This window comes from Lethenteron reissneri, chromosome 11 (assembly GCF_015708825.2).
Source record: "Lethenteron reissneri isolate LAM-NWPU_2019-01 chromosome 11, ASM1570882v1, whole genome shotgun sequence".
NCBI lineage: Eukaryota > Metazoa > Chordata > Hyperoartia > Petromyzontiformes > Petromyzontidae > Lethenteron > Lethenteron reissneri.
This window is the reverse complement of record NC_083789.1, coordinates 10,585,848-10,607,488: the sequence shown is the minus strand read 5'-3', so window position 1 is coordinate 10,607,488 and position 21,641 is coordinate 10,585,848. Positions and strand designations below refer to the sequence as shown.

At 45.9% G+C, this 21,641-nt stretch overlaps 1 protein-coding gene across 1 annotated transcript; it reads left to right on the top strand.

The window, feature by feature from the left end:
* The first annotated feature begins 889 nt into the window (after positions 1 to 889).
* Positions 890 to 21,412, top strand: LOC133341173 (delta(14)-sterol reductase TM7SF2-like). The gene is made up of 11 exons (XM_061549625.1): positions 890 to 983; positions 2,468 to 2,599; positions 4,247 to 4,443; positions 5,299 to 5,353; positions 6,445 to 6,639; positions 9,209 to 9,312; positions 14,536 to 14,655; positions 15,040 to 15,208; positions 15,774 to 15,854; positions 16,793 to 16,915; positions 20,644 to 21,412. Exons 2-11 carry the CDS (start codon positions 2,542 to 2,544, stop codon positions 20,802 to 20,804), a joined length of 1,263 nt encoding a protein of 420 aa, XP_061405609.1. The 5' UTR covers positions 890 to 983; positions 2,468 to 2,541; the 3' UTR covers positions 20,805 to 21,412.
* The last annotated feature ends 229 nt before the right edge of the window (positions 21,413 to 21,641 follow it).

Genomic DNA, 21,641 nt, shown 5'->3' with positions numbered 1-21,641 from the left:
CCTGTGGGTGTTTAAATGTGCATGGGTGGCAATATGAAAAGCACTTCTGATTACCTGGCAAATATATTTAAACCCTTTCAACAAAAGGTTGACCACAAATGCATCCCTATAATTGCCACAAAACATAGTTCAATCGTGAAGGTGTTTTCCCACAGGTTTTTGCAAGTGTACTATTTTCCTGCACCGGCATTTTATAGCAAAATGTATTCCATTCCGCAGCTAAAACAGCTTCTAGTTGGAATTCAAACGTATATATATATTGGGATGTTTAGCCAAGAACAATTGTTTTTTACCACACTGAACCCCTAAATTGCTATTTTTAAAACAATTACAGTATTGTAATAACTTGTTGGTCCTCTTATTAAAGTTTCTGCACACAGGATGAATTTAATTCATGTTTTCCTGTGAGAAGTAATGCATGTTCAGGTCACATCACCTACGATTAGCACGGTTGGCTACGTACGGTGCGAAGGAAGTTCAACATACACATTGTGGTTGGGCGGTGCTTCTGCCTGTTGTTATTCTGTCTCTCACTGTTCAAATAAACCTACCATTAAAATTATAGACTGATAATTTCTTTGTCAGTGGGCAAACGTACAAAATCAGCAGGAGATCAAATACTTTTTTCCCTCACTGTACATAGCTCAGTGGGACTTTCCTGGTAAAATAACAAAATAGTTTCCATATTTTTAAGCAGGTGAGAACTCAAGGGACCAAACATCGTCTCGTTTGCAAGAAGCGACCAGGGTTCCGACAAAGTGAGGGCATGCTGTCGGCAAAGCATTCAAGCGCCGTGGTGGCAGCGCGACCTCATGGTCGGTGCGTCAGCAAGGCCGGCCTTGTAAGAGGAAGAGGAAACCCAAGGTGTGTGACAGAGCGCTGATATAGGGGAAGGCGGCAAGCAAGAAAGACGCACTCGCCTGCCGGGTGGCCACTGTGGCCTCGAGAAGCAAGGCGCATTCTTGAAGCAGGAGAAGAAAGCGGTAAGCTGGCTTCACGTTGTTATCGTTGTGCTGCGCATAATTATGGCAGGAGTTTTGAAATGGAGACGGTATCAGTACGTAGCTATTAACTCGGTAGCTTTGTGGTTTAACTGGGTTCTGGAAATATCGGGAGTTGACGTTTTAAGCCTTGCCACCAATGACTGTGCAGAAAAAGAAAACGCCGTGAGGTTACATTTGTTTGTGCACTCAATTGTCCGAGTGGATAGTCGTGAAATGACGTCGATAGTACATTCGCGATAACTGGGATTTGTTTTTTTACAATAATACGAGGCTGCTTTACTAATGTCTTTTATGAGGAACCACAAGCCTTGCGGTGTCACCCCTCCGATTAGCATGGTTAGCTGCATAAGGTGCAAAAGAAGTTCAACATACATCTCCCTCTCAAGAACTGTGCATGAAATAGCAGGGGACCTCATGATGTAATGCACATTGTGGAGTAGAGGGCCGCCCAGCAAGTCTCCTTATTCCAGAGAAACCGCGTCTCGTGTAACCACCAGAGCAAATGGGAATTTTCTGGAAAACGATAATTCACTCTTCTGGCCGTGCCAAATTTCTCACACATGGGCGGTCGACTAGGAGTTGCGCAACTGCTTTGTATACAGTCTAAAGTGGATCCTGTGATGGTTGGGTATTGTGCAGCACTACGTCCCGTTACTAGACCTCCCGATGCTAACGGCAGGGGGATGCTGCCGTGGTGTAGTTGTTAGCACACTGGGCATCAGCTCTCGAGGTTTGCCCGTTCGATTTAATCTCTCGTCGTGGCAGCTGTAACGATGGTGCGAGTTTCTCACATTCCACCACCGCCTCTCTCCTCTCAGCGGTACAATTCGGTGCACCACAATTATTTGATCGCCAGGTCGCGTTTGGTGGGGTTATATTTTGCCACACAACTGGTCGCCATGGAAGAGGACACAAAATACCCTGCCGAGTTTGCCCTTCTGCCAGCAGTGGAGGTCATTCTGCCAGCAGTCACGTGAGCAAGCAATTGCAGGGCTGCAGCTTTAGCTTGTCTTTGTTATTTCACCTGTGTCATCAAGTTGATTCATAAAGTGCCCTCTACTTCGCTTGAGCAGGAAATTGGAATCACGTGAAGCGAGAATTCCCTTGAATATTTGACTCAACATCTCTGCCAAGTTGACATATCGGTCCCTTTGTTTGCGAGGATTGCCGTCGGGCTTGCCAGCGGAATACAGGACTCATACCGGCGCAGCAAATTTTTTGTCCATCACACCGCTTCCTAAAGATCGCTAAAGTACACTCGGGAGTAAACAGTCGCTACGAGAGCGGTGGATTTGGAGCAAGGGACGTTACGTATCCAGGCTCCTTTCGAACCGTGTCGTTGCCTGCTTCTCCGGTTCATTATGTATGCATATTGAATTTCTTTTGCACCGTACGCAGCCAACCGTGCTAATCGGAGGATAACTTCGGCAAAGTGTCCCTAACAAGCCAACTTGTGTCTACAGGAGGCAAAGCGTGCGACTACGCCGTCCGCCATCCCCAACACCGAGTGCGTTGTTGCCACTACAATTTCATCGGCATGGTGGACTCAAAAAAAGAGACGCTGGCGGTTTCATTTTACTCTGGAGGATATGCGAGTAAGTAATTTCTATCTCAATTTTGGAGCTTTCGTGACTGCAGGAATTATTCTTTGGTTCTTTCGGTAAAGTCATACCTGATGATGATTGCTTGTGTTGCAATCGAAACGTCGTAGTATGCTATTATTTAATTTATTATTTTATCTTTATACGTGACTTTACCGAAAGAACCAAAGAATAAGTAATTTCTATCAGTAAGCGCCGTCGATTTGCCAGAGTCAAGCCGGTTTTTTTTGTATGGTAAATTTCCTACTGAAATGAATATAGGATATTATTGTATCACTGAGGCCCATATGTAAAAAGCAGAGTGCTGTGTGACAAGCCCGCTTCAAAATCACACGGGATGCACCCTGTCTTGTCAAAGCTCAGAAGCTTAGCAGGATTGAGCTTGGATGGTGCTTGGGTGGGCGACTACCTTGCGCTGTGCAGGTTGTTATAGGCGTCTGTGGGGCGATGTGGTGAGCAGCAGAAGGCTTCTCTGCTCCCACATCTTAGATCCCCACCTTCACCAGCCTGCACTGACTGAGGATTGTCGATTAGCATAATGAAGATTTTCAGACTTCTGCCAGCAGCCGTCTCAGTTATGCAATATAATGTGCTCATTTCCGATCAGACATTTGTACAAAATGATCCAATTTTCTGTACGGTCCAAATAACCCTCACGACCCGCACGACGCGAGGAGGCCCTCATCCAGCAGTGGATTGCAGGTGGAGGGCCTCGTGGATACCGATATCGAACCGACGACTGCCCCTGGACGACAAGCAATTAACATGTAAAACTATTTTTCGTTCAAACTAAACGATTTTAATTTACACCAGGTAACGCCCACTGAGCTATATTGCACCTTTTTCAAAAGCGACCAGGCCACAAATGATAGCTCGATGAAGATGGTTCGTCACGTGGAAGTGGACAGCAGCCAAATACTCTATAAGTAATATAAAAAATACTTTTTGTTTTAAACACGCCTTAATGAAATGTACCGTACAAGTAATGGCAGAACATATTCTTAGGTTTTTTCGGTAAAGTCACGTAGGTAAAAAATTAAAATTAATTAAAGTTAAATAAAAATAAAATAAAAATCACGACTTTTCGGAGGAAACACAAGCTTCCGTCTTCAGGTGGAAGCTTGTGTTGCCTCCGAAACGTTGTGATTTTTATTTTATTTTTATTTTACTTTTATTAATTTAATTTTTTTACCTACGTGACTTTACCGAAAAAACCTAAGAATATGAATCCTTGCAGTCATGAAAGCTTAAAATCTAGAATTAATGGCAGAACTCCACGACTCCAGGAAGTGGCCCCGAAGCTTGCCACAACGTAAGAGAGCGTGGTCATTTACAGCCAACGTCTGTTTAGCGTGGACAATTAGAGCCAAGCTGAAACAATAACATAAAAAATAATGTTTTAACATATGTTTTATTTTATTTTTAGGATAGAATTTAGTATTGTCATCAGTATGACATAAGTATACAAAGTTTGCAGTCGATGCCGCATTGGGAAGTGGATTAACATTGAGTTACACGATTTGAGGATACAACAGAGTGAGTTAAATAAAAGCTTGTAATAATAATGATAAAAAGTGACGAAAATCATCGTCGGCGCGCGCGTCCAACGCAAGTCCATTTAACTCCCCCTCCCCCGCGCAGAGACGATCATCCGCATCGTGATGCTGCCGCTCGTGCCGCTGTTGCTCGTGCTGGCATGCGACTCGCCGGACGGGGGCCTCCTGCAAGTGCCGCGGCTCCCCTGCTCGCCTCTCGAGCTCTGGGACGGAACCGCGTTCCTCGTCGTCCTCGGCTGGTGTCTCCTGCAGTGCGCCCTCTACTCGCTGCCCATGGGCACGGTGCTGAGCTCCACTCGTTTTTCACAAACTAAACTCTAAACTAATTGAATTTTTACCACGTAAGGCCCACTGAGCTATATGTAGCTCTTTTGCAGAAGCGACCTGGCCCACGAACGATAGCTCAACGAGGTGGGCTTATCACGTGAACATTTCAGGAGACAAATACTCTAAACTGCGTGTTTATTCTAGATGTGAAGGGAAAACCCGGAGGAAACCGGAGAAAAATGCACGTGAACACGGAGAGGCCATGCAAACTCTAAATATACAGGCGCCGGAATCGATTCAGTGGGGAATTCAACGAGCGCCAACATTTGCCCAAGCTATTTGGTCCTAAGTTGGATTGTTTGGCCCCACTCTCACCACCAGCACATGGTGCACCCAAATACAAACTTCGGAAAGGAGTAAATTGTGTCCGTTGTCTGTTAAAGTAACTAATTTGGTGAAATAATGTTGATTGCATGTAAGTTAAGATTCCATTATATGCTGTAAAATGTATCTATAATTAAATGATCATCCTCAGCCATGGTCAATCCACTGCTGGATGAAGGCCTCTAAGCTACCGCCACCTCCCGCGATGCAACAATCCACATGGTACCTGCACATGGGACGATTTCATCACTCTATCGCACCTTTGATGATAGCATAATTATCGATGATTTCTTTAACATTCATAAATAATCTCCAAAAAGGCCGTATGAAAAAATCGGAGGGAGGGCAAAGGCCCTTTGCTCCCTCCCACCCCCCACCGACTCACTGGCCGTGCATCTGCTGTGGCCCCAACAATGCTTTATTTCATTTTGGCAATAAATGTGACAATGCTGTATTTTACCATGTGCTGTGTTATATTTCATTCAGGTGGCAGAAGGAACACCATTGAAAAGTGGGAAACGATTGAAGTACAACCTGAACGGTATTTATTAACAAAGTAAATCTGCTCCGCGTTTGTGCCGTATTGATCGGCTGGCACTACAACAGTAAAACTAAAAATGCCACTTGGGTAACATTTGCTGTTATTTTTCCGACCGCTTTTTTCTGCTGCTGGACAACCGTTTTACAGTATTCCTCATTGTAGACTTTTCCTCCATGCGGTTTTTATTTGCAATTAACGCTCGCGACGTTTTCCATCGCAATGGAAAGCCACAACCACCCACTCTGTTCATTGTTCCAACTGCTTAATGTAGAACATCCACCAAACAAGATTCAATTAGAAGGGCAGGGGGAGGAAAGGGAGACCAAGGGTGAGATGGAGGATGCGGTGGAACGAGATACAAGGGCAGTCGATATGACTTTTGTTGCTGCCTGGAATGCTCTTTGGATATTAGGAAGCCACTGGAGCTATATGCTCTTTTAAATTTAGATTGAAAACTAATTTCTTGAGATCTGCTTTTTGTGTTTAGTTTGTTGTCCTTCACACATACCTCTGATGAGCATGGTTTGCTACTTACGGTGCAAAAGAAGTTCAACGTACTTACATACGTGGCACAGAATAGAAGCTCATGGAGAGAGAATACCCGAGCAACAATTGAACTTCTGGCTTCGGTACAAGTCTATGGGTCTGTACATGAAGCTATGGAACTTAATGTAAGTCTATGCAAGTGTATGGGTCTCAATGTAAGTCTATCGATCTCCATGTAAGAACCGTGGATGTGACTAAACCAGGTGCAGAGAATTAGAAGCTCAAGGAGAGAGAAAATCTGAGCAGCTGATTCCATGCCATGATGAGACACCTGACTTTGAAGAATAAGAAGACGACTTACAGTAGTGCAGGGGCCAGCAACCAAAATAATAATAAGAGCCATTTTTTTTCGAATTCGCTAAACAAATCAAGATTTCAAGAGCCGCAATGTCCGTGGATAGGAGACGGTGGTGCTGAACAAATAACGTCATGAAGCAGTTCTTAAAGAGCTGCATGCGGCTTCGGAGCCGAAGGTTTTCTCGACCCCTGGCCTAGTGTCAAAACCAACTAAGCTGGCAACACGTCCCACTATGCCCGCGCTGCAGGTGTACAGGCCTACCTCGCCTCCATGGGGCTGGTCGCCCTGGCCTACGGTGCAGGGCTCGATCTCACCATCGTCGCGGAGCGCTACCTCCAGCTGCTCGTGTCCGCCATCCTCTTGGGTGTCATCGTCAGCCTCCTGCTCTACATCAAGTCGTTCTCGGCGCCAATCACGGAACTGGTGCCGGAGGGAAACACGGGTAAGGCGACACCTTCTGCCAACCTACACCTCCATATTTTATTCAACAAGTTAGGAAATCACGGAACTGGTGCCGGAGGGAAACACGGGTAAGGCGGCACCTTCTGCCAACCTACACCTCCATATTTTATTCAACAAGTTAGGAAATCACGGAACTGGTGCCGGAGAGAAACACGAGTAAGGCGACACCTTCTGCCAACCTACACCTCCATATTTTCTTTAACAAGTTAGGAAATCATGGAACTGGTGCCGGAGGGAAACACGGGTAAGGCGGCACCTTCTGCCAACCTACACCTCCATATTTTATTCAACAAGTTGGGAAAAAACATGGATTCTGTAACACTATAGAACATGCAACGAGCTAAACACATTTGGCGGCTTCACTGCCTTAACAGGAAATAATATAATTGGTTGACGTTTTGGGGAATGACCCTTTGCCATCGCACATATTGATGTACTGTGAAAAAGGGTCTGTTACATTTTTTCCCTTTTAAAAGCCACAGTGCTATTGACGAACGTACTGAGTGTTTTTATTAATTGTGCTTTGTGCACCACTGCCACCGCAGCAGCAACAGCTGCATGACCAAATTCTTGTCCCAAAATGCTCTTGTCTGCAGAAGTACAGAAATTAGTTAGCAGTCTGGAAGCTGATGGGTAGGTGTAAAACGCGTTTTCATATTTTGCAGTTCTATTTGTGCTGATTTATGTTTGCAAGGTTTGGGCAATGCATTCATCAATGGGGCCAGTTTTCAATATGGTAAGTCTGAATTAAACAAAAAAAATTGCCACGTAAGGCTTTGTAGCTTATTCAGAAGTTACATTGCCACAAATGATAGCTCAACGAAGTGGCTTATTACGTGGACATTTATAGCATCCACATTCTCTAAACGCAAGTTTCTAAATGTGGAGAGAAAAACCGGAGGATACAGAAAAAAACCGGAGGATCCGGAGAAGAATCCGAGCGACCACGGGGATAACAACATGCACACTCAAATATATAGGCTTCTCGAGTTGGGATGAAACCCACGACCTCCTGTATACCAGGCGAGGTAGTTAATATCTCGCCACCGTGGGCGCCACGAATTGGTTCATGCTTGCGGGAATTATCGTGGCCCTCAAGTCATCGATGGACGGACAAAGCTAAAGTTGGAAAGAGTCAAAAAGTCAGAGTCAAGGTGGTTTCCTGCCCAGATGACCACAGAGCCGAATTTCCTGTTTGCAGCCTTGTGCCAGTGGTCAAAACTCCACGTTGTGATGGTGTCTTTTCAGAGGACAGCTATTGTTTGCGTGTGAGTGCAGGAGCCAGTAACAACAAGATGTTGCTCAGCAGCAAGAATAGTCGTACACAACCACGCTTAGTCACTAATTGGTACTTTTAATGACCGCCATATTGTGCTTATTGTTGAGCGTAGATAGTGCTTGGATGGGCAACCACCATGCATGACAGGTTGCTATAGGCTGCTACAGAGTGACGTGGTTGGCAGCAGAGGGCACAGTGCAGCAAAATCCATTGTTGTACTGTACGTCTATGCTCGCTGGCCTTCAACAAAGCGCATTGGCCAACGTGGTGAAGTATGGGTCGAATACATCCACGAAGTACCTGATGGATCTGTTGACCGCAAGAGAAAGTAAACGAAGCCTTCGAAGGGATCCTACGTCATCTTAAAAACCTCGGTGGCTGCTCCCCCATTGTGGAATTGCTCTCATCACGTTAAATTTGGGAATTAAATCGTTGCCGACCGCGAGAAACTTCCGCTCACTCCTGAAACTCAAGTCCCTTCATAGACGTGGCTCTAATATATAATCTGCTGAGAATCGCGAGTCCGAGTCTCTGTGGAGAGCACCTCCGATTAGCAGGGTTGGCTACATACAGTGCAAAATAAGTTCAACATACCACAAACAAAATTCCCTGTTACTGATCGTGTTCGCTTTGTTAAATTATATTTTTCCCTTCTCTTCTTTTTGTTCGTAAAACAATGCAGTCATGTGTTTTTCGTTTACATTTTCAGCGAGTTCTCTATTCCTGTAACATGTGAAGCACGTATTGATACTCGCGACCTATGTAACCGTGCTTGTGTCACGAATTCCTGTCCTGTATATCGTCTGTACCGTGATTGTAACTCAGGCCTGTCCTGTATAAAGTCTCTACCATCGCAGGACGCTCATGAAATAGAGCCCTAGCAGCTCCTCCGGCTCTTCCCGCCGCAATAAATAAATCTAAAACTCATAACTCGCGAGGTGGTGTGGAGGGACCCTCAACCAAAACCAAATAAATAAAACCCCAGCAGTGGATAGACGAAAGGGCGGCACATTGTGCAAAATCTTATTTTAGCGACTTGGGATCTATGAATGAAATGCGCTTTACAAATGTTAATTATTATTGCGACTGTATTAATGTTACGTGTTCAGTGAATGCATGTGGGGGAGAGGGCTTATTTAGCGCAGCACAACAGTGTGCAGCGTGCAGCGAGGCCGATCAGCGGTGGTAAAGAGGAGGCCAACGAGGAAATTCTACTTTGTTCTTCCGCTTCAAGAAACATTCCCGTTTGCTTGTGTTGTCGCCGAGGCAGGGCGGGTGATCAGCGATTACTACATGGGCCGCGAGCTGAACCCCAAGATCGGAGATCTGGATCTCAAGTTTGTCTTCATGATGCGCGTTGGCTTTCTCAGCTGGGTGAGTCGTAACAACACGTCACCAGGGTTTTCAATGTTGATCGTTGTCGGTGGCTCAGAGCTTCGAGGTCAGAGCGCGAAGCTGACACGGCTGAGATCCTGGATACAAAATAAAACTGGGTAATCACCGGCATGTGATTCAAATGGGTTCTCAAACGCAGAGAGTTGATGACCTCCACCCGGGCATCAATTACAACGCACGCAAAAAAAAAAAACTCATCTCATTGAATCTGGTTGCGTACTTAATTTGCTTAAACTGTAGCTCTGAGAATATCAATATGGCAGTTTTACTATCCACACAATGAACATTATTCTCAGTGGCCGGGCGGGTGAGAAAGTCCTGCCTCCAACTTGTGTGGATCAGAAGTCGTTCGCGTGAAGAGGTCTCAGAGGTAGTTCTACGACATCCGCTTCCGTGGGCCATTCTCGAGCACAAAGGGTCACGCTGCTCTGCGAGGGATCCAAATGGATTCTTAATGTCACGACACAACACTGATTGCCCAATCGAGATGAAGTGGAGGAAAACACTAAAAAGTGTAAGGAGACATAACATCAACATTCAAAATAAATTATGGTATTTAATCACTAGGGGGCAGTAGCTACAAAGAATTTAGAAAAGGGGGTTTTAATCGCTTGAATAATTGTTAAGTACAATTTTAAGTCATTTAGGAGAGGAGCAGTGACAACAGTGGTTAGCGCACTGCACTATGATCCGAGTGACCCAAGTTTGATTCCCTGTAACGGCTAACATCAGTGGCACGTGATGTCCGAACCAATTCTAGGCACTGACCAGCATGGCGAAGTCGGGTCAAACAACCCCATCACCAGTACGGCGTGGGGATGCCTTTGCCCCTCAGTGGATTGACAAGGGGACAGTAAATCGTTCATATCATCACATATGTGAATTGGAAATTATGAGTCTGCTTTTCCGAAGTGCGGAATGTCTGGGAAGAATTTCACTTTCGGCCGAATCGCTTAAAATAATTATGAAGTTTTGAGTTTGCATGCACATACCACTTAAAATAAGACAGCCGTGCGGAGTTGACTTTTCACGCCTGTACATCCGGCACCGTGGAGATGAGGGTTGGCGGATCGTCAAAATGTTGCGAAACTCTATTACCGTGGGTATCGAGGAAGAGCCGTACCCTGGCTCGCCAGGAGAATGCGGTAGAGCAAGTGTGGACTTCACCTGTCTCACTTGCATGGGAATAGAGTGTGGCCCCCTCACATGTCTTGATTTCCTCCGGGTGCTCCAGTTTCCTCCAACATTTAAACACTCTTTAATTAAGTGATAACACATTTCATTTGGTGATAACACCACTTGGTGAGGAGGGGGGCTGGGGGGAGAGATTCGGTGCCAGCTTATCGCATGGCTGCCTTCCCATGTGTCTATGGTTCCTCCTCCGAGTTGTTCTCCATCTTCGAGAGTGAGTGAAGAATATTCGGCCCGTTACTCGTTAAAATTATTGCCATTATTACAGTATCTCAAAAGTGCACAACAGAGGAGAAAAAAAAGAACCAATGTAGTGCATCCTTCCCACCCGTCAGGTTTTCACATTCCCGTTCAAGCAGAGGCAGCCGTGTGGCGAGGGGAGCAGCAGCAACCATCCCATTGGGCGGAGGCCTCTCCCAAATTTGAAACATGCCACCATCAGCTGCCACTCGCAATTGAAATATCCTACCTTGCCCCGTTATCACTCATCACACGACTCACACAGCTCCCCCACCCCGCACACCCCCCCCCCCCCACCACCTCCCAGCAAAAATAAGTGTAGGCGAAATTCAGAATCAGCATATTTATTTGTATTTGAAGAATCCGATGAGCTATGAAGCTCTTTGTCATAGATGTCCAGTAGTGGCAGGTCAGAATGTTAGAACAACAAACAATGCAAAAACACTATTGGAGTGCAAAGTCTCGGAAAGGTAAAAACATCACTTTAAAAATAAATATATTTCAATAAAACTAAACTCTTTTTTATTCTTAAGAGGTAAAGCCAACTGAGCTATTAACTTCTTTTTCAGAAGCGACCTGGCCACAGATATGCACGCTAGTCCAGCAAGATGCCAACAACGAGAACTCAGAATGATATCACTGGTCAACAAAAAAAAAACATTTTTTTCTGGCCTGGACTTTTGCAGCTGTTTTAGACTAATTTCAGGGTGCTGATTCCAAATCTGATCTCAGATTTGCTCTATCACATCTCATTTTCATTGAATTTACCCGAAATTAGCTCAAGTTGTTGCGAGTCAGTGACTGCTTTAGTGTTAAAATATGGTGCTGTATTTTTAGACTAGTGTGTTTATAATATAATTTTATTTAGATATCCACATTTATTTAATATTTTTCTTCTGAAGTTTTTATTGAAAATGCAATATTTCATATCTCAACAACCTGATGTGATAGACAAAAACTGATGCCAGATTTGGAATCAGCACCCCAAAATTACATTAAATCCGTTGGAATACCTTATGCCAGAAAAAGTGTGTTGACCAGTGTCCCCTTAAACATAGATGAGCACCTGAAGGGATTGCGCAACACCACCGGCAGTTTCACGACCGTGCACAGGGGACTCTCTTCCTCGGTGGTGTAGCGGAGTTGGCATGGGCCCTCGTGCAGGGAATGCAAAGGGTCACCCTGCTTCCCAAACCCCCAATGTTATAAAGCCAAGTTACCTGGGCTATGGTTACCACCTGTTCCGATTTTCCCAGGATCCTCTTCTCGTTCGAGTAGCGGTCATAGAAAATTACGTAACGTTTCCCTCGTTATTGTCAGTGGCATTATTTAAAAAAAAATTTTACTATTCTTATTTTACCAGGTAAGGCCCGCTGAACTATGTAGCTCTTTTGAAGAATCGATCTGGCCACAAATGATAGCTCATTGAAGTGGCTTATCATGTTGAAATTTATTCCAGCTAAATACTCGAAACCAATGGCGGAACCTGGATGTTCAGGTAGAGGAGGCAACCCCTCCAGCAATGAAAAACGATAGAGGAGTTGTTAGTAAGTAAGGACTTGCCCCTTTTATTCGACGCGTGTGTGATCGGCATCGCGCTCGCTGAAGGTGAATGCCTTCAGGGAAGTCGTGTACTGTATACGCAACTGCGCATAAATTTTGAGTCGCTTAAAGTTGATTTGCCGTTACTTATTGCCAATTATGGACTCAGACTATTGTCCTCTCATTTCATAGAGTCCCTGACACCTAATAATATGCTACACAGTGGCAGTGGGGGTCGCAAAATGCCGATTTATTACTAATAAACCCTAATAATCCGATAAAATAAGGGACTTCGATCGGATCATTTGGGGGGAAACGTGCCACCCCCCCACCCCCCACTCCCCCCCACCCCCCCCCCACCCCCCCCCCACCCATCCCACCCCCCCCACCCCACCCCCCCACCCCCCCCACCCCCCCCACCCCCCCACCCCCCCCCCCACCCCCCACTGGCTCCGCCATTGCTCGAAACGCAGGTTTCTGAATGTGGAGGGAAAATCCGGAGAAAAAAAATCCACGCGACCACCGGGAGAACATGCAAACCCCAAATATACAGGCGTCAGGGTCGGGATCGAACCCACGACATCCTGCATACTAAGGGCGGTATTTCACATCTAGCCACCGTGGCAATTCCATACATGTAGCGCCACCCTCTCCCTATATCGTGAGGTATTCTTATTTACATTCCCATGACGTCCCAGTTTATTTTTGTACCTCGAGTCCCTCTGGCGTGTGGAACCCGGTGCAGTTTAACTGCCCGCACGCACTCGATATCTCCACCACCACATTTCCCAATATCCTTGCCTCTGATAAAATGTTCATTAAAATTTCGACTCTCGGAGAAGGGACTTCATCACCGTGCTTGTGTTAACCCCGTGGTATTGCCAGGAACCCGGCGTGTGTACACTTGCGATAATTGTTGAACGATTCCAAACTGCACCGCTCCCTGAGGACACATCAACAAAAACACACGTTACATCAACTTGTAACCTTGAAATTAAACGGGGTAAATGTGCAGCCCTGCAATTGCTTGCTCACGCAACTGCTGCAAATAGTTATAAAGGAAATTAAAACCCTGTTGTCTTTACATCATACAAGCGTCAAAGTATTCATCTGCTGCGGTCGTCACTTTGCATTAGTTTCAGATATTTATACTTGGTGCTGCACTAAGTTTTAATCCCTGTAGCGAAGGGCTTATCGCTGCCGATGCTATCGCTGCTTTTCATTAATTCGCAGACCTGTATCTCATGCACTGCGAGCTTTCCCTTCAGTTGTAGTGTAAACACGTAGAGGTCGAACATTTCTCTCCTTGCAAATGTTTGACCCCAGCAACATTGGAAGCGCACTTGGCAGCCGCCCTTCATAAATTATCAACGGACCCGTCATTTCCTATTAACGCAACGGCCACCGCCAGCACATGGCAAATTCATTACTGGGCAAGGTGCCTACAGAATATCATCGCCATTCCTCAAGACACCGACTGTGCATCCAGCATGCATGCCCGTATATTCTTGTTCTCCATAAGATGCTAATTAGTGACTATTGTTTTACACCAATGCTGCATGCCCATGCAATTAAATTTCTTATTTTTTTTTATTCCCACGTTTTATCCTGGTTGTGCTAACGGCGTTATCACGGGTGACGTTTTTCCATTTAAATATCTTGCACAGTAATGCGACCCTTGTTGGTAAATAACCGTCCACGAAAGTGGATATTGCGGAACTGCCACTGAGATCTTTTAAGTGGCCTCTGGTCCACGCAGGAGGGGGCAGCACTTTCCCCGCACCTCCGATTAGCGCAGTTGGCTTTGTACGATGCATAAGAACTTCAACATACATACACCCGCTCCACCACTGAGAATAATGGCTCATCGCGCGACAGTCAAACTGATGTTCGTAATTCTCAGAGCCAACACTTTGCCAAATGAAGTGCAGAGAAAAAATGTGAGCGGTTTTTTGTTGTTGCACAGTCATTGGTGACGATTCTAAAACCATCAACTCGCTGCACTTGACAACCCGGTTTAATCACAGGCAGTTGCCTGAATTAACATCCAAGATCTCAGCGGTGCCAGCTCAGCGCTCTGACCACCGAACCACTCGGCCACCTCTTCGTCATTCTACTTTTAAACGACCATTGCCGTCGCTGTTGCTGCCGTTGTTGTTGTTGTTGCTTCTGTTGTACATGGACGAGCACTGACACCTGTGCTGTGTCGTTGACACGTGTGTGATACAGGGACCTATCCACGCCTGCATGCTGGCCTGGGCATTCAAGACGTATGGATACCTTCCATTGCCTCTCATCCTCATCACGATCTTCCACGTCACCTACGCGGCTGACCTTGTGCTCGAGGAGGTAATGACGAGGCCAGACCTCATCACCAGTTGATCGCCCAGACTGGCTGTCCTGCGTTACCTGTGACCACGTCAGAAAGTAAAAGTGCGTTGGGCTGCCAGCTCATTATGTGTTCCGGTTGAGCCTCCCCTGAAAAAGTTGTAGCTGTATGGCAGAATGATCCAGCTGCTGATTAAGCAATACTTCACTTGTTTCACCCCACTGAGCGAAACATCAGCTTGCACTCTGAGAAACAGCCGACGCATCAAGCCATGCTAATGGGCTGACGGGCTGACTGCACACACGCACACGCACACACGCGAGCAGGACAAAGACACGCGCGTCTATTAATTGTTGCCAAACAAAAGGCAACCGCTTGCGTGATCGTTTGGTTTTCGCCCACAGGATTTTGACCTCACGACGCGTGAGAGCATCTCGACGGGGCTGGGCTACGCGGTGGTGTGTGGGGAGCTGACATGGGTGCCCTTCGTCTACATCATCCAGGCCTACTTCCTGCTCAGACATCCACAGCCACTGTCCTGGCCAGGGGCAGCTGCTATCGCAGCCCTCTTCTGTACGTGCGCGTGTGTCTTACAAAATCACAAAATCGAGGTGCTGAAAAAATAAAATGGTTTACCCTCTCTCGACTTCCACCCAGAATTTGAGTTCGTGTGGGTGCTTAAAACGTGTCGTACAAGAGGTTAAATTTAAATCAAAGTGATGTCCTGCTCAATAAGCAGTGCTCAATTTTCAGTTTACAGCTCTGAACCAGTGGTGGAAAATTAATCGTTCCCATGGTGGGAGTGAGCTTGTCTATAGGACCACTACTGATGACTACTCCATAGAGTGCTACCCATTTTAACAACCGTCAGACGGATGATGGACTGAATCAACCCCCCAACCGGGATTTGAACTTGTTTGAAATCGAGATTGAAAAGAAATTTCTCTAGAATTGCTATTTTGTGTTCAGTTTCTTGTCCTTCCCCTGCCCCTCCGATTGGCACGATTGGATACGTTCAATGCGAAAGAAGTTCAGCAGTCAACCAAGGATTTAATTTACGAATCTAATTTCTGCGCGAGTTCAGACAAAGATGCTCAACAGAACAGTCATTTAAAACGCGTCTTTTTTTCCCTCTTAGTCATTGGATTCTGGATCTACAGAAGCTCCAACGCTGAAAAGAATGGCTTCCGGAAAAACCCAAACCACCCCGACTATGCGCGTGAGTACAGATCCCGCTAAAAAGTGCACAGCGCAACGACATAGCCAGCACACGCCGATGTGCGCTCACAGAGTTACACTGCTGAGACCATGCATTGTATGTACGTATGTTGAACTTCTTTCGCACCGCACGTAGCCAGCTATGCTAATTGGAGGTGCAGGATTTGTAATATTTTAGAATCAGGATATGTATTTATACTGGAGGAATCCGATGAACTATGAAGCTCTTTTTCACATATGTCCAGTCGTAGATGTCCAGGGATTGGGGGAGCGAGTTTGGGGGGTGGGGGGGGGGGGGCAAACGTTTACATGTGTGTGGTGTCCTTTTTGTCAATCTGCTGGTGGATAACGGCCTCCCCATACCGTACGGGTGCTGGAGTTTATTGGACCAATACTTCGCCATACTAGTTCAGTGCGAGTTAATGAGGGCCGGGCGCGGGGAGGCAGGGGCATTGAGGTGGAAGCATAGAAGTACAGTACAGTATAGAAATGACTTTTGCCACATTGTTGTCTGCAGCCGAACAAACGTCGCTGGCCTCAATAACTAAAACGAAAAATAGCTATTTTAATGTTACTAGGTAAGGCCCACTGAGCTATATAGCTCTTTTTCAGAAGTGACCTGGCCACAAATGATAGCTCAACTAAGTGGTCGCTTATAATCATGTGGCAATTTATAGCAGCAGCCAAATACTCAAAATGCATGTAGATTCTAAACGTGGAGAGAAAACCCATGGGGAGAGAGAGAGACATGCAAACTAAAAATATACAAGCGTTAGGGTTAAGATCAAAACTACGACCTCCTGTATTCCAAGGTGAGGTAGTTAACATCTCGCCACGTAAGAACCTGTGGTTTCAGAGTTGTACTTTTCTGCTATGAATTCAAAAGAACGAGTGAAGTTCGCATTTTCCGAGTGCCTCTTCCGCACCCTGTCGACGCAGACCTGCAGAAGATCTCGACGGCGCACGGGAAGAGCCTCTTGGTATCGGGCTGGTGGGGCTGGCTCCGGCACCCCAACTACCTGGGAGACATCATCATGGCGGTGGCGTGGGCCCTTCCCTGCGGTGCGCAACCTTACGTAAAACTCGTATTTTCTACTTTGTGTTTTCAAAATAAATATTATCGTGATTTTTCTATCATTTTTTTCCCAATTATGGTAGTGGCAATGAATTTTCATAATTTATCATTTTAGCTTGGGGCGCCACGATGGTGAGATGTTAACTACCTCGCCTGGTATACAGGAGGTTCTGGATTCTTTTGCATATTCACCCCATGGCCGCGTGGATTTTTGTCCGTGTCCTCCAGTTTTTCCCTCCACATTTAGAAACATGCGTTTTCAGTATTTGGCTCCTATAAATGTCCACATAAGCTACCATTTGTCACCAGGTCACTTCTGAAAAAGAGCTATACAGCTCAGTAGGCCTTATCTTGTAAAACAAAAAATAGCTTAGTTTAGTAACCTTCCATCTTGGAGAACAGCCCGCAGAAGTGGATATCACAGAAGAGAAATCCCCCAAAGTTCGTTTCTCAACCCGCTTGTCCCGGCGAGGGTCGCGGCGGCAGCGTGTTGAGTAGGGCGGTCCAGACGTCTCTTTCTCTGGCGACAGACTCGAGCTCTTCCTGGGGAATTCCCTGCCGTTCCCAGGCCAGCCGAGCGACACAGTCCTGCCAGCGGGTCATGGGCCGCCAAAGCGGATATTTATTATCTCATGGCTTGACGCTGGTAGCACAAGTGTAATATAATCAAAAATAAAGTTAGAATTAAGAATATTTATTGGAAAAACATTTATTTTTGCTATTAATAATAATAACATAATCATTTCAATTTGTAACACATCACATACTATTCGCTCTCTCTCGTAGAGAGGAAAAAATTACTCAGAGGTGCGAAGAGGAATCTCAAACGAGCAGGAAGAGCAGCGACGCATTGAACCGACGCCGAATTCCCTCTCAAGCTCTGCAGTCCTCTATATATGAAGGTGTTATCGGCAAATTAATAAGTGGTTAGTTTTGGGAGGAAATCGGAACACCCGGAGGAAAGTCACGTGTGCGAGGGAGCAAAACTATCCCATACACATGGAACAGTTGAAGTCCAATATTTGCTCTACTGCCTTTTCTAATAAGCCAGGGTTACAGTTCCTCCTCCACGCCCACAGGAGGGGTGTTTACAATGAAGGTTTTTTTGGTTAGAGAGCTTAAATATAAATACTTTGTGAACCCGCCACCACCCGACACAGACAATACGTAAGGTATCTCGCGTCAACAAAACGTGCCAGTTAGTTACTACTCCAGCACACTGCTGTGCTGGAAAGTAAACCCACAACATTTGCAATTTGATTACGACGTTTCGCTGGTGATTACAACCAGCTTCATCAGGCAATTCGCCAGAATTGGTGAGGGTGTTTCACGACATCTGTGCGTGATCCACCAACTCTTGCTACTGCCACCACAGTGCCGGATCACAGGCGTGAGTGTGTTTTGCAGTGGATTTTAATTTGCCTTAGGTTTTCCTGTCCACAGTTTCCACTGTATACTTTGGAAATTGTAAATCGTAAGTAGCCAGTTGTCCAGTTGCAGCTTATCCAAGTTGTTGCTGCAAAAAGCACGCAAAATAAACGTCGAATGATATTATATTATTGCGTAATTGGACGCCACAGCTAAACACGACATGGGGCAACGTTCACTCGTGCCGAATGTATTTGATTTAATTGTTTGTGACTACACACAAATCATCATCTGATTAAATTCCCTCCTCCCCCCCACTTTCAAAACAATGGAATTAAGTAATGAAAAAAAACTTGCGTTATCAGTTCAACAGATTCACAGTCTTGAACAGTTTATTTGTTTTAACGATGAGCATGGTAAATATATATATATACCATTACCTATAACCCAGGCACAAACCGCTACGTTGATATTGTATTACTGTTACCGCATCAAAACACAGGTCACCGATTTTCCCAAACTCTCCTACATTTCTAAACAATTCATAATCCACAACTGGTCACAATTTATACATGTGAATATTTAGACATATGTGCGTGTATATATATTAGCACCCTCGATAAAATCATTAACTGGTGGAGCACATTAGCGCAATACACGATTAATCCGGTGGCCCGAGTTCAATTCCTGGAACAACATGAGTGGTGGGTGAAATCTGAAATAGTTCTGGTATGCACCACGAGGCACTTCCACTAACCCACCGTGACCAGTGTGGTGAAGTAAGCCCAAACAAACTCCCCATATTTGACACAGGATGGGGCTGCAATTTGTTGTTAATCTGCTCAGAATGGCCTATTAGCTGATGGAACAAAATGTTATGTTATTTTGTACATAGCAAAAATAGATCCTGCGCTGTTTATTTGATTTCTCAGGGGATTCAATTATCACAAGCACTAAACATCCCCAGTTTAAGTGGCAGGTTGCCGATTTGCAAACCCTTTCTCTGGATAACAATTTTGAAGACAATAAATAATTACATCGTTCTCATTACCTGTTAAAATAATCAGCATGTTGTAAGGTAAAGGTGGAAAAGGTGCAGCCCTGCAATTGCCTGCTCACGTCACTGCTGGCAGAAAAGGCAAGCTCTGGAGAGCCGTTGCTTCACGCTGTGCCAACAGCACAAAGACAAAGATCCCCCAGATAGCCTTAGCAGACTTTTTTGGGCAAGTGCTGTTAGCGAGGACCTTTGAAGGCCGGCACGGCACACGAGGGGGGGTGGGTGGCCAGCACCACGCCCGGCCGCCTTTGTCTCCCCAGTGGCGATGTTTGACACACCGCACCAGGTACTCACTTCAGGTTGAGTCGACCACGTGGAGGACGCAGCACCGGTTCAGATGTTGCGTCACTGATGTTGGCCGTGGGCAGGAATTGAATTCGGGTCGTCGGCTTCATAGAGTCGTGCGCTAACCACTGTGCTACCGATCCCCACACACACGTACTGTATACGCACTATCCCAATTGGTTATTTCAGGGCCCATTTCGGAGGTTATTCGCCTAACTCAGAGGCTATTCGCCTAACTCAGAGGCTATTCGCCTAACTCAGAGGCTATTCGCCTAACTCAGAGGCTATTCGCCTAACTCAGAGGCTATTCGCCTAACTCTTCCACTCAGTGGCAGTACCCACACTTTACCCCACCACATACGACCTTTCGAATCAAATTACTGTGGTGTACTGTACTCATAAAGACAGTACTGAGTACTGTTGGGTGGAATAGAGGCGGTAGGGTTGTGATTTTAGGAAACTTGACCGTATTGTCTCACCTGCCGCCAGCCAGGGAGATTGGATCGAACCGACGACCCCTGTAGTTCCATGTCCAGTTGCGTTTCAGTTTCAGTTTTAGTTTCAGTTTAATTTATTAGGTATAGCCCTGTGAGCCATGAGGCTCTTGACTCGGGTGCAACCGCAACAAACAAAAACATGAACAAAGAACATTTTAAAGTGACGACGCGCAACAGAAACGTCCAGTAAAAACCAGCAAAATCTTCCAGAAAAAAGCACCGTATATCAACACTGTGCGCAAAAATCCCAGTGGGATGCAAGTCGAAAAATAGCAACCATAAGACAATTTAGATAAAGTTATCAGGCTACTTCAACAAACAAACATGGCTTAACCATACGTTTTCGACATCACCAAAATAAAGCTATAAAAACAATGTTACAACCACTGTTCCCACGTGGCAGCAATTGGGTCAAACTGCTTAACCGTTTCAAACTGAGAATGTTTTGCCAAGTTATGTACAGGTACTGAAATCTCTCCCCCCCACCCCACCCACCATACCCCCGTAGGTGTGAGCCACCTGGCACCCTACGTGTACCTGTTGTTCTGCATCACCATATTGGTGGAGCGCGACGCGGTGGACGAGGAGGACTGCCGGCGCAAGTACGGCCCCGCCTGGCTGGAGTACTGCCGCAGAGTCAAGTACCGTATCGTTCCCTACGTCTACTGATCTCACGTCGCCGTGGCTTCCGACGGGATCCTGCCGGTGAACATTGATGGTTGCCGCGTCATTGCTCCGCCAACGTCTACCGGTGCCCCCGATGGAACGCTGCGCTACGCACGCACAATACATGTTCAGCTCCTTTGTCAATCCATTGTTGGATGACGGCCTCCAAACCACAATGTCCATGATCCCCACACCTTCAAAGGTAAAGGTGTCCCCCCCCCGATAGCCGCACAGACTGCTGTGGCAAGTGCTGTTAGCGAGCACTCCACCTTCATACACGCTCACACTCAAACACGCCATAGATTTAAGCATGTATGACTTACAAAGGCTGTTCGCGAACACCGGTTAGGAGCTGCACTGAGCATGGGGAAGTGCTGTGGTCAGCACCAAGCCAGGCTGCCCTCGTACCCCCGGTGTTGATGTTTACATAGATTACCAGGTCGTCATTTAAAGGCTGAGTCAACCTGGGGGAGATCCTGTACCAATGCAGATATACAGTAAGCCCTCTCTATCCGCGAGGGTTACGCTCTTGAAAACGAATGCAGAATTCGCGAATTCAGAAACCTTCACATGGGAAAAATGGGGTTGTGTTCATGTTACGAGTGAACATAGGGAGGGAAATGGTAAATGTTTAATGACAATTACTGCAATAAATAATACATTGTCAAAACAACATTGCGTGTTTTTTTTATTACCTTTGATGATGATTTCATGACGATGTAGGTGGTGGTGGTGGTGAGTATTTCAGGAGGATGACTCCTCGGGAGATGTAAGTGTTTGATAACAGCGCAAAGTGGTTATCATTTGATCACCCTGGGGAGCGCTCGCCGCAACACTTTC

Coding starts and splice junctions, on each gene's coding strand:
- LOC133341173 (XM_061549625.1), top strand. CDS start 2,542: ATGGTGGACTCAAAAAAAGAGACGCTGGCGGTTTCATTTTACTCTGGA. Junction 2,600..4,246: donor TTACTCTGGAGGATATGCGA/GTAAGTAATTTC, acceptor TCCCCCGCGCAG/AGACGATCATCCGCATCGTG. Junction 9,313..14,535: donor GCGTTGGCTTTCTCAGCTGG/GTGAGTCGTAAC, acceptor TGTGTGATACAG/GGACCTATCCACGCCTGCAT.